Source organism: Ischnura elegans, chromosome 4, assembly GCF_921293095.1.
Source record: "Ischnura elegans chromosome 4, ioIscEleg1.1, whole genome shotgun sequence".
NCBI classification, from domain to species: Eukaryota; Metazoa; Arthropoda; class Insecta; order Odonata; family Coenagrionidae; genus Ischnura; species Ischnura elegans.
Genome location: NC_060249.1, coordinates 44,223,013 through 44,236,100, shown reverse-complemented (window position 1 = coordinate 44,236,100; position 13,088 = coordinate 44,223,013). Strand labels below are relative to the sequence as shown.

The following is a 13,088-nucleotide window of genomic DNA, read 5'->3' as shown; positions in this document are numbered from 1 at the left end:
TACACCAGTCCTGTCTCCCCGGAGATTACACCCCAAGTAAAAAAACCACTATTTTGTCGGACCATGCCGCGATGCCGCTTCGCGCAGTTGACTATTTATTCTCTTCCTCATAGTTCCCCTCTTCCCCCCCCCTCAAATCACGCCCTACTTGTTCCCATCCCCTCCTCGTTACCCTCTTCCACCTTTATCACCCTCTTTTTAACCACTTTCCCTTCTTCCCCACTCCCGTCCTGTCCACTCCATGAACCCCCTTTCCCCAAACGGTCTTGCCCTCCCTTCCCTTTGGCTTCTGATTCTCCACGGTCACAGACAGATAAGGGGGAAAGAGAAAGAGGAGAAGGAGAGTTTTCGTCTACTCTTCCTTCTCCATTCTTTTTTTACACACCCTCCTTCCCTCTCTCCTCACCTCCCTCCCCTTTCCGCACCGCGAGAACCAACGTCGTAGCTGGCAGCAAAGCAGACAGACTCGCACCGCCGCCGAAGTGTTTCTTCTCCGTCGGCCAGTGACTATAGGCTCTTCCCCTCCGTTCCTCGGTTCTCCCTGCGTCATCTCCCGCAAGGATAACGTCCATTGCTAGTTCATCTGGGAGCGGGAAAGCTTTGGAACAACGTGCTCTCATAGGAAAGTCCGAATTTTTTGTCAACGGTGTGTGCCACGAGAGTGATACCTAAACCAAGATGAGGGAAATACTTCACGTGCAAGTTGGGCAGTGCGGAAACCAAATTGGTTCAAAGGTAAGGGAGAGAAATTTATTTTAGCGGTATTTTTGTCTCGTTTGTCCTGCGTCGCGGCAGTACGGGAAACGCCGGTCGCTCGATGTGGGAATCTTTTTTTAATCTCGTGGTGCGGTCCCGTTTTTTGGTGACGGGAAGCGGTAAATTTTGGCGCCAGAGGTGTCTTTTGGCATTTGAGTGCCAGTGTTTTTTTATTTGGCTTTTTGCTAATCAATCGAATACTTTGGGTTCAGGTGAGGGGTGGAGAAGACTACCCCGTTCGCATTCTGGTAGTGGTTAAAAAGATTTTGCGATCCCTTCGTGGAATATTCGAAGGTTAACTTAATGTTTTAACCCAGTTTTCTCGTGGTGCAGTAGTTTTCTTCCCCCTCAAAGTGATTGAATGAATGGTTAATGATCTCTCGGAAAGGTTCTTCGAGATTGAAGGACCTGTAAAAACCCGTAGCATATGCTTACCGATTTTGAGTTGAATACTACAAAATTTAAGCCGTGCTTCGCGTTTTATTATTTTCGGAATGCACTCGCTCAAGACTGTCCACGGTATTGAAATAAAAGACCGTTGTGACTCAACTAATGCGACGTTTCGGATCAGCTTAACCCTTTGACCTTCATCGTAGAGATGTTTTTTGGCGCCAGAAAATTTACTCCAAGGGGTTCGGACAAGTTTTGTCATGCCCACCCTGGTTGAGTCAGAGCCGCTGGTGGTCTACGGTAAAAAAGGGGTTTGGGGGGGGGGGGGGGGGGGGGTAGAGGCACTACGCTGCTACTCCTACGGTTTCAATCTCGGTGCTCATTGTCTAAATAATGGACTTTTTTTCGATGTCATTGGATCTGTATTATTAATAGTGCATTTCTTCAATTCCTTGCTAAAATATACGTATGGGTGATTGCCGTCGATGGGCGGATTTTTGAGGGGGGGGGGGGAAGGGAGAGTCCTCCCCGCAACTTAAACGGTGATTTGTCAATGTAAAGAACGAAATCTGTATATTCTAGTAACAATGAAAACAAATGGTTCAAATAAATTTTAGTCTTGGATAGCACTTAAAATGTTGTTTTCAGGGGCTAATTTAAACAAAATTTTCTGGGGAGGGCCCCGCGGATCTCCCTGTGTCACTGAGGGTTATTCAGGTTCGAGAAATCATAAGTACCGTCAAAACTTTCCATTAATACAGAGCATAAACTCGTGCAAGTTAATGTATCGTGTAAGTAGGCCTTCACGGAGGGCGGTTTGGGTAACCGTTTTCGCCCTGTGTGTCTCCATGGGAGTTCTTAGGCAGTCTTAAGAGATGATTTACTTCCCCTTCTTATCAGAAGGACGCCATGGCGAAAATGGAAAAAAACGAAGCCCGTTCAAAGCTATCCTGCCCCTCCGGTTAAATGATTTACCTATAGCAACTTTGATTCATTATTTTATGTTAAATTGTATTCGCTGTAATGGAATGTAATGGAATTGTATTCGATGTAGGAGCTGAGGTGGGAGTCATTCACGTTTACCCGTGCATTGAATGATAAAATTTATTTTTAATGTTTTGGAAAGTGCGCTGGAAGGGAACCGACCATTTCCCCACTTCATGTTAATTTTTTTTCTTAGCATGTTTTGGATTCCTCTGTGCTCCCACTCCTCCGTGGCGGAACAAGCGGGTCGAGTTTCATGTCAGGTGCAGAACCCCAGAGAGCCTGGCTGAAACGGATATTGAACGTGTTCCTCAGGGTCATTCCTCGTGCTGGGCAGCTGTTGATTTCCCCCAAAATTTTATGTATGCATAAATGCCTGCCTTTCGTGTGCTAGGGGAAAACTTTTTCGCGCCTCTCGCTAAAACCGCGCAAACTTCGCGGATGACGAGAATCCCGGCATGGGTTATGTCGAGCGGTGGGGGGTGCTGTTTCCTCGTTCGGCTTTGGCAACCGTTGTTTTTCCTTTTGATTTTCCACGCGATTCAACACTACTTCTATGTCTCGCTGCCGAACTTATTTAGTAGATTCCGCTCCCAATAAGTATCCAAAGTGGCTACTAATTTTTTATGTACCACAGTGTATGGACGTAGCCAGGACGATATGTTTAAGGGGGGAAGCCCTCCTCTGGGGAACATGTGACCATGTTTATACATGGAAATTACATTTTATGCTATTTCGGCGCTTAAACTTCCTAGTATTGGTGGCGTATATAAAATTTGTTTTATAGGTTAATATTTTTCTGCTAAAATTAACTGGTTTGGGGAGGGGGACGCGCCACCTCCTGGCTACGCCACTCCCTCCTTGTATCCGTTTGTGGTGATTATGGGAGACCTCAGAGGAAGGAATTGATGCACAATAGCCTTTGTAAGTGATTACTCGGGCAGTTGTCCGCTCCCCTCGAGTATGTCGAAATCAAGATGACGTCCTCTTGGCAGTGGCTGTAAGTTTCGTTGGGTGGGTTCCACTTCCCATTCATAATTTCGGTTGCACAATTCGGTAGTAGGATAGTAATCAGAGAGATTGGATTATGAATGTGACAGTCGGCGTCTCATTTTTGTTTAAAAAATGGCAGCATGTAATTTCTCGGTGGCGGCGGGGTAAAGTCCTCGCCTGCCAAACCGTAGGTCGCGGGTTCGAATCCCGCCTGGGTAGGTGATCCCTCTCCAGGGCATGGATGTTTGTGTTGTACTCTGTTAATATCCCTCGTTGTAAAAGGCCGTTATGTGCTGTTTACGGGGGTTGTGATAAATAAATAAATAAATAAATAAAGTGACTTCTTCCTTACTAATACAATAAGACTCAACGTACTGTTCGTTATCGACAAGCGACAGTCGGATATCGAAAGATTAATTTTACGTTGCTCTCCATTCAAATCTCCTAAAAGCTAGCTTTTTTATGCCACTCAATAGCCGTCGTAAGTTTTCATGGAACGTACTGTACGTCAAGTGGACTGTCATTTGGGGTGTCGTGTTAGCCTTTTGGTAAGACATGACTTTTGACGCAAGTCCCGGGATCGATAGGTGAAGTCTTGCAAGAGTGGATTTCACATGCATGTGGGTTAGTTTGGGAGCTTTACCCTTACATATCCTAAAAAGGCTGGGGACTGAAACTCTAAAAGAAAGGCTTCATTTAGAGGTTTGGTTAATAACTTAATTTTCGGCGACAAGTTTTACATTACTTCTTGCTGAAATGCTTGTTTTTTTAAAATTTAATTTCTTTTCAGTTCCTTAACGTGCTCGTAATTCCAGTTTGCGTTACTTAATACATTGAATTAGACTCTGCATTGTTTGAAGGCATTTATTCGCTTAAATAAATGGTTTGAAATCGAGTTGAAATTTTTCTTATTCCAAAGTCCACTACATGTGTAACGTCTTGTTTTGGCCCCGCCCAAATGCATTCGACCGATTCGCTCCAATGTAAGGCATGCATAGCGTACACCTACCGCACGATCATATCTACCGTGCTAGCGCATGCCATATTGCATTATGCTTTTGTTGTCTTATCTCTTTTATGCCGGCTTGTCTGCGAGGGTGAGTGGTTCGCGGAAAGCGTTTGAATGGCGGCCATGTAGTGAATTCATCGGGGCCAATCCAATAAATATCCTCCAGGCTTCCCTCCCCTCTTCAATCCGACGAGGAGTAAATATCGATATACTCAGTCTTTATCATTTCCGCCACCGCCCGTGGCGCGCGACTTCGCAATTTTCAAGTTGGCCGACTCTACCGCCCCCCTTGTCTGCTCCAATAAGGTGCTGACATGGATTTTCGCGGCAGGTACGGTGTTCTCAGATTGCCAGCTGTCACAGAAGACTCTCAAGTGTCCGAAATTCCTGGGGATTCTGACGCTTATCCTTATTTTTAGTGGTAAATAAGGCATCTCGTGCGAAAGTGTTACAAAAGATTGAAAAAAAAGTGTATGGGAGTTCAATCAAACTTTTTTTTCAATGCTACGCCTTATAAGGACACCCTGCGCGAAACGTATGAGGTTGACACTTCTTTATCAAGACACCATTGTGGTGGATACGCGCTCGTCCTTTTTTAGCTACACTAACGTCGTGTTCAGTGCCGGATCCAGGATAGGGACAAGGGGCGGCTAGGTGATAGTCTTTGGGGGTAATCTCCCAGTAGTAGGGGGGGTCTGAACAGAATTACCATTTTATTGGAGTTATAGTCAGGGGCGGAATTATAGGGAATAATAATCCTTATTTAAGTCAAGCGCTACCTGCTAGCAGGGTACTCAGCTACCTGCTAGCAGCCTGCGTCGTATCAGCGCTCAAGCCCCAAGGTCACCTCAACACGCAGACAGCTTGAATCAGAAATACGTCACACGGACTTTTCCCGTCATTCCTACTTAGCCGTCGCGTTTTCGCGCGCTTGAAATTTTTCACTTTTCGTTTAATCGCGAAAAATAGATATTGTCATTCGAAAATCTAAGAGCATGAAATACGTACTCCAGGAGTAATCATCTTTCGATTTAGGCATTAAAAAATAATAGGAAACCACCCTATTATTGTAGAAAATATTCTCTTTATTTTGAAATTTATTAATATTTAATTAAATGATTGAGGCTCCGTAATACACAAAATTAAACTAATGTAATGATAACCGTATTAAAAATCTTGTCTGTTTTTTAAGCGTCTGGGGGATTACATGCCCCCCTACGGTTATAGCCCCTCTCTGGATCCGCCCCTGGTCGTGTTTGGTGGCTATGGAGCGCATTCCATTACAAATCTGCGGCTTTTAGATATTAAAAACCTATCATCTTGTCGTACAGTCTGAAGGTGTATTACTTAAATTAATACCATATGAGGAACGCCGTTTAACCATAGGGGCAATAAATCCAAATATATCGTTGTATTCTCGCGGTTTTCCATTTCTATTATTCAGTTTTCAAACTTTCCTTGTAATTAGTTAATAAATATCTCTTTAATTTCTAGGCTACAATTTTCTAAAATGTATCTTATTTTTATTTATATGTATAATGAAACATAAACGACGATCTGATGACCTCTTTAAGTAATACATTCCGTTTTCTTGGTGCTTTTATCGAGGCTCCATCCGTGACGTTGGTGCCTACGCTGGGCCGTAGTTCGACTCTCGTTCTGGTGGAAAATTTTCTTCTGGAAATTAATGTGAATTTTATTGAGATTTGTCACTGAAGTTCGCTCCGCCAGTTCATTTCGTCGCCACAAACCCTGAGTGACGAGACAACGAACCCTCTGATAACATGCGAATCCAGAATGGCGTTAATTGAATATTCGTCTTGGATGAGAGTTCGATGAACCCCCATTCAAATGCTTCGGCAAACTCCCCGTGGTAAGCCTACGAATACCATAGTAGCGGGACATCTGATTGTGAAAATTGGATTTCCGCTCAGTGTGTGCAGGGAACTCGGACAGTGGGCGGGGTCTGGTGGAAGACTATTCATAGGATATCCGCGGAGCCGGATTCTCCGAAACTATTTTCACGCTATATATTTTTCACTACATCCGGACAGGTGCATAGGTGGGGTAAGCGGACTCGCGTGCCTGCGTTAGAATTCTATTTAATCCATTCTCTTAACTCGTTGATTTCATGTTGTATTGTATCATCCTCGCCATTTGACAATGCAAACAGAGTAAAATATTTCCTTTATTAATTGGGAGGATCTTTATAATCTCTCCCCCTAGTTATTTTACAGGTAAGTAGTATCTGTAATGATTTCCTAATGAAGGCGAAGTATAACGTGCACCTTAATGTGAATTTTCCTCTTCGTGTTGAATGTATCGCTCTCAACTTCATTCGAGTGCAAGGAATAATTCAGTTTTCGTTATTCTCCTGGTGTACTAAAAATCTCACTGCCATAATTGATGGCATCATGAGTTCGAGCAGAACTCTCTTGCTGTATGTAGCTTTGCTCTTTCGCTTAATTAATTTTGGTGTTCTTAGTTGGTTCCAAGGATCTTAATTGATGGAAATAAACTTTTCATTCGAAAGTTTGGTTCCCTCGTAAGAAGCTACCATTGGGGGTCGATAAACTTAATCACGTGTTAAGATCCGAAATAGTTGATTTTAGTAATTTTTTAATTTATGCAGTATGGACAGATTTTTTAAATTTTGGTATTAATTAATTTCTACTTAATTTTTAGACAATTTCTATTCTAAAATGTTTTTCCTCGTCTGTCAAAAATAACTATTATTCCTCTTAAGTGGCATTTCGTGATTAACCTTAGGTGATGCCTACGTAATTTTTCTTTGTAAGTAGTTGCCATCTGACACAATCGTCTTGATCGATAATAATACCTGTAAACTGATTGGGCATATAGAGCGTTTCTTGATTGAAGCTTTCGCGGCTCATGATGATTAAAAATATTTTTAATCATATGGAGCGTGCTTTCTGAACTGTCGATATTTGTGTTGGCTCAGAAAATCTCCCGCATTTATGAATGCAGTTTTAGTCGGAACATATCCTCGTGTTTACTCAATCTTTCGAAGAATGGGTGTGATCGTATGAGTTAGTGCTAGCTGTCGTTAATTTTTTTTCTTTCGCGGTTAGTAGCTTTTATAGCTTTGCGACCATCAAAATTAGATGAGCGTGTCGACCTGTCGAATTTTTTCGTGAAGTCGAAATAAGAGAAATAATTGATCGAACCATTATATATGTTGGTCCTGTTTTCCCGATGGAATTTTGCAGATTATTGATGGCTGTGGAGAACGAGGAATGGATTTACTAAAGCGTATCGACATTGATTCCCCAATTTTAAAAGTACCAATAACGTCAAGGTGAAGAAACAGCCTCATCGATGTGGACCCACCTCTCCAGAATAAATTATGGCGGAGGTGATTTCCTCAACTTTGGTGGCCAATTTACATTCTTGGTTTTGAAGGCGCGTTGATTTCTGCATTCATGTTGTCCGCAAATTCAATATAGCTTGCGGGTTTAATGGCAACAATTTAACTGTTCTAATTCATGCTGTATAAAAAAGTACCTGAGAATAACTTAAATATTATGCATATCTTATTGCAGTGTAAATTAAAATTCCAATTTTTTGAGGCAGGAGACGTGTAAGTTATTCTGCGGTTTGGTAATGACAGTGAAGCTAAATATTGCTACATCGCTTTAGTATTTACTTGTTGAAATTTCATACTTAAAGTCTACATAAATGAATGCGACTGTCACTTTCACTGCAACTGTTTTATTTTTTAACTTATAGGATTATATTACCATGTCATAAGTTTGATCACTTTTTAAGTGTATCAATATATGCATCAAGACTAATCGTGGGCCTCAATTGCAATTTTTGAAAAATGGTTAAAATATTAATGCAATATGTTGTTTGCTATTATTGACAGGAAGGTACTGGCGAAATATAATCCTTGCTATTGCTTTTTTTCGCGTCCGTATAGAGTGAATATCCTTGTTGCATGCTGCATGTCGGTGATTTTTCACCCCCTGCCAAACACCCTAGAGGTGGCTCGCAGGGTATTCTGTAGATGTATACGTCACACCCTGAAATCTCTTTATATCATGAATGCGTTAAATGGAAATGTTTTTCGTTGAATGAAAAGAACGCTGCCGAGAACTTGACGAAAGTCGGAGACAGGATTTCATCGAAGTGGTTCGCGTTTCCCCCTCACCCCCCTTGGTGGGCTTGCTACCGGAAAATTTCATTGGTATTTTGACGGCTGTTTGTCCATTATTCTTAGAATTCTTAAATCTGATAGCGAAGCGCGACGCGGAGGCAACCAATTATTTCGATGGTGTATTATTCTTCAAGAAGTGATATTCCCATGATTGCGTTGGTGAGTTGCTCAAGTCAACTGTGTAAAATTACTGCATTGAAGATTATTATTTTTCGCTCATGTTTTCATATCCAATTTTACAACATTTACATCGTGACTCGAACGGATAATGGGTGCTATAGGAAGGTATTTTTTATTCCTCTATGTAATTGTCTTGGAAATATTGGATAGATTTATTTAATACTATGGTTTTTTATGGACGATGTTCTCTTAATAGCTATCTTGTATTGAAGCTAAATTATGGTTTCATTTAAACATTGAGACCAGTTTAGTTTTATGGAATGCCAAGTCATAGGAAATAGAAGCGTAATTGAAAGTAGCATAAGCGATAATATTTCATCCCCATATTTTGGTTTAGTCTAGCATAAACGATAATATTTCATCCCCATATTTTGGTTTAGTCAGTGGGGGGTAATTAGTGATTCCAGTTCGGCTGACCCCGAACCGACTTCAATTACGATGCATAATTGTCACCGGCAATTATTCTCTGGCCGGTTTATTCGTTGGAAACATACCCATTGGTTTATTACCTGCTACGCAAGCTCTCTATTTGAGATAATAGTGATGATACACCAGGGGCTGTAGTTTTATTATATATTTTCCTCTTGCAAACTTTTAATGGACTCAAATCAAACTTGGCAAATTAGAAAGTTACCTCCTTGTGCTGACTAGATGCACCTATGAGGGAAAATATGAAGAAAGTAGTTCATTATTTCACAGGGCGGAGGTTCAGAGGTTTTGAAGTTATGAATTCATCCTGTAGTATTTTCACTTCGCACCTCCTTTCGGTCTCAAAATAAGACTCATTAGTCTTCATTATTCCATTCAATGTCATCTTCTGTTGATTAGCGGGCGAATAAGACAAATGGACTGTTGTTTTGAATTAGATTTCACTGCAGCCGTTGTAAAATGTTTGTGGTTGATTGGCCGCCAACGTGCATACTTTTAGTGATGTTACATTTCCGGTTAATCTTTGTCGAAAAGTGATGTAAGGTATATCAGGTAGAAATCTGTGATATTCATGATATGATAAAGTTCAGTTCATAAGTCAAGTACGGCCTCGTATTCGTGACGAGTCGACTATCAAGACCCTCACCCCTCCTCCAAAATGCCATTACGCATTGATAACGACGTATGCGGGGAGAGAATACTTGAGATATTTTTGATGTGGTTGAAATGTTTGTCTTTTCCTCGTTTGATCTCTGGTCATTGAGCCTTTTTTATGTGCCAAGTTCCCAAGTATTGTTTTGTTGCTCACTAGATCTTTATTTTAAGGTTTAAAGTACTTTTCCTCGGTGGAATTTGTATTTGTATCCCCTATTAGGTATGAAGGATTTCTTTGTTACCCATCTCGACGAATAGATCCGATATTTCCTCCTGTGTCATAAGCGGGAATCATACTCGTGTCATTTCTATCCTAACGCAATCGTTGAGTATTTAAGTCACTACATTTGGTGTTACCAACTTATATTGATCTATGACGCATCCAGTCGACTGGTCAGATGTCGGTTATTGGACCAATTGAATCCAACCAAGACCTTGATAACTGAAGCCTAGACAAAGAAATTTCGGTTAATTTAGTTGTATGGAATGTCATGACGTGGAATTTAAGTGAATCGTGAACCATCCTTTTTGATTTCTTATGCCGCCCAACGGCACATCTGCTTACAATGGGACTGAATGAAACCTTTCTCATGTTTATGTTTTTAGGGAGAAAATGCTATTTCTAATTTAATTCTTAATTTTGAGTTTGACAGAAATTGCTTTTTATTTCAGCCTATGTTTTATATCGTGATTTTTTGTTATAAAATTTTGTATATATATAAAATGTTTGTTGTTGCCTGTCTCTCGAAAAAAAATATTTTAGGCATTAATTTTCTCAGCACATAATCCGTGCGTAGCTATTCTTTATGCGCACAATCGCCTAATGCGGTTTTCTATTCGCGAAGAATGTTAAGTCCCGCGAGTAAATTTTATTCATTCGAATAACTTCTTGACGTTTCCCCTACGGTTTTTGACGATGGTTTTAAAATTTCAATGCCTTCCCTCGGGTAGTGTGTTTGTGAGATTATCTACGTTCATAAAGCCCGTTATATGGGCCAACCGTTTTCAGCTGGCTCGGGGCTTTTGTACGTAGCTTGTGCGGTTCCAACTTCCCCTCTCATTTCTTCAATCAGGTTGGTGGCGACTTTCGCACGCAGCTGCCCCTCTGTTCCCATGGACGATAATGCCGTCGAAGAGAAGTAGAAAGTGGTATCCCGATGGTGTGGCATTCAAGTAGTGATTGAGTATTAAATTACTGCGTTGAAGATTCTTTTTCGCCCATGTCTTCATATCTATAATTACAAAATTTACATCGTGCATTAAACGGATAATGGGAGCCGATGGAAGGTAGTTTCAAATTACACTAATGGGAAATATTGGATGCATTTGTTTATTATTGTGATTGTTTACTGGGCGATGTTCTTTTAACGGATATCTTGTATTGAACCTATCGTGTACCAACAAGTTGTATCTAACTAAGTGTAGACTCGCTAGCCATGTGCATTTATTTCAATGTATCTTGTCCTGTGTTTCCATTATTCGTGTATTTCACATTTTTTAAACCATTTTAGTAGCACTTCCTAGCCTTCCCACTTTCATTGTTTCCACTCAGTGCTTTTATAGTTTTTTTCGCGGCTAACGAATTTCATGTAATGATTTTCCACTAATTAAACTCTTCAACATCTCGTTCAAAGATGGGTTCCCTGTTATATTCAACCAGCCTCACGCGGTTTCCTACCAGTTTAAGTCCCCAACAGTCTTTTACTTATTCTAAGAGTGTGGCGCAAAACATTCACTCGACTTTTTTATAGTCTTCCCAACCCCTTGACCAATCATGAAAGATCGTCGGGCGTAACTTCTTAAACCAAAAACAGCACTGCGTAAAAGGAAATACGGGTATGACAATGATGCTATCTAATGCGAGTTCCGGCGAAAGCCGAGGCAGGCATTCATTGGGTTGCATCACCCCCGACTCGAGCTCTTCTGGCGTGGCGAAGGAAATCCTTGGGCAGTGTATCTCGGTGGATGATATTTCGGTGACCCGAATCTCTTGCCGCCGGTTTGGGGGTTGCTGTGCACTTCGGAGGGACTGGACTCGTTTCGTGGCGGCGATGCTCGGTGCGGGAGTTGAAATCGAGGCGACCTTGAGGGGGGTGTTTAGGGGGGGCCATTCACCGCTCGGATTGTTCTCCAATCTACAACTCGTGAAGCGGGTAGCCTTGAGCGTAATCCTGGGGCTGTGGGAGCGAAGCCAAGTCCGTGAAGTGATATGATAGTGTCTCGAGGTACTACTCCTCCGCAGCATTGAAGCAAACACATTTTCATTACCGCATTCTGGTAGATCCGGGCTGCCTCGGAATTTCACAGCCCAGAATTCTTATCGTTAGCACCTTCCGCTTCAATTTGTCTGAATAACGTGCTCCCATCCTTTATTTATATTTTCTGTGCATCCTTTTGAATGGAATGGTAGGTAATAAAATGATATTTTGTAGTTCATAATCAACGTAGAGCAGTGACATAAAACTGCGATTATAATTTCTTATTGTTCGCGAACGAATCCTCTTCCCATTAGAACATCGAGAACACAGCTATCGCTACTCATTTAAAATCATTTCAGTCTTTCCAGAGCATCACATTTCATGACATGAGTTCTTTATGTGCAACATTATGGATGTTTTAGAATTGTTAAGCTTTCGAAATATTTATATCGTTCTCCTGAATAGTGCCATCATTATGAAAATGTGTTGACGAGCTACAATCGTAATTGCGCGATTTGGAATCGAAAGTTCATGACGAGCTAGACTAGTCATTTCAGCGTAAGAAGTTAAGGCCTGTTCATGCGTGAACGCGTGAATGCATGCCAAAATGCACCGTGTAACCATCTAACTTATGCGAATGGGTGAACAGAAAGCAGGACATATTCTAATTTGATTCATGCATTTGTACATGTTCCCTTCCGGTCCATCACAATCGTTCATGCAGTCGGAAATTAACTCGTACGTATTAATTCATCGTATAAACAGGTATTTAGGCTGGACTTCAGTTCCGTTAATAGAGAAATACGGTTGCAAAATGCATTAAACCTTAGTGTAAATACATTTTAAAGCGCTCAAGGCGAGTACCATATGAAGAGGACAGCATTGATTCCCCAACTTGCGTATTATTGTGGAAAATGGAAATAGTTAGCAAATGAAATACTTAAAAAGCTATTTTATTAACATTATCATTCTTCTTGAGCATTTATATAATAGAAAAATTTCCGGTCAAAGTAGCATGAAAACAAACTTGATTGTCGTCTTAGTATATCAGACCCATCGTTCCAAGTTGCATTTTGCTTCTATTAATCACGTTCCCATGAGTAGTAGCCGAAAATCGCTCTTCTGGTAGTTTTCTGATGCAGTGGCGTAGCCAGGAATTTCGTTCGGGGGGGGGGGGGGGTCCAAAACTAGGGGGGAGAGTTTTTGAAAACAGGGTACTAAGTAGAGGGTTTTAATTTTCACACTATTCATAATCGCAGAAACTTCATTTGTTCAGAAATATTTGGTAAATTCATGATTTTTCAATATTTTGTTT

At 41.2% G+C, this 13,088-nt stretch overlaps 1 protein-coding gene across 1 annotated transcript in view; it reads left to right on the top strand.

Annotated features, from left to right (window-relative positions):
- The first annotated feature begins 462 nt into the window (after positions 1-462).
- Positions 463-13,088, top strand: part of LOC124157384 (tubulin beta chain-like) — a 44,695-nt gene continuing 32,069 nt past the window's right edge. Inside the window, exon 1 of the mRNA XM_046532059.1 lies at positions 463-735. Within this exon, the coding sequence (XP_046388015.1) occupies positions 679-735 (57 nt within the window). The 5' untranslated portion in view covers positions 463-678. The remainder of the gene's footprint in view (positions 736-13,088) is intronic.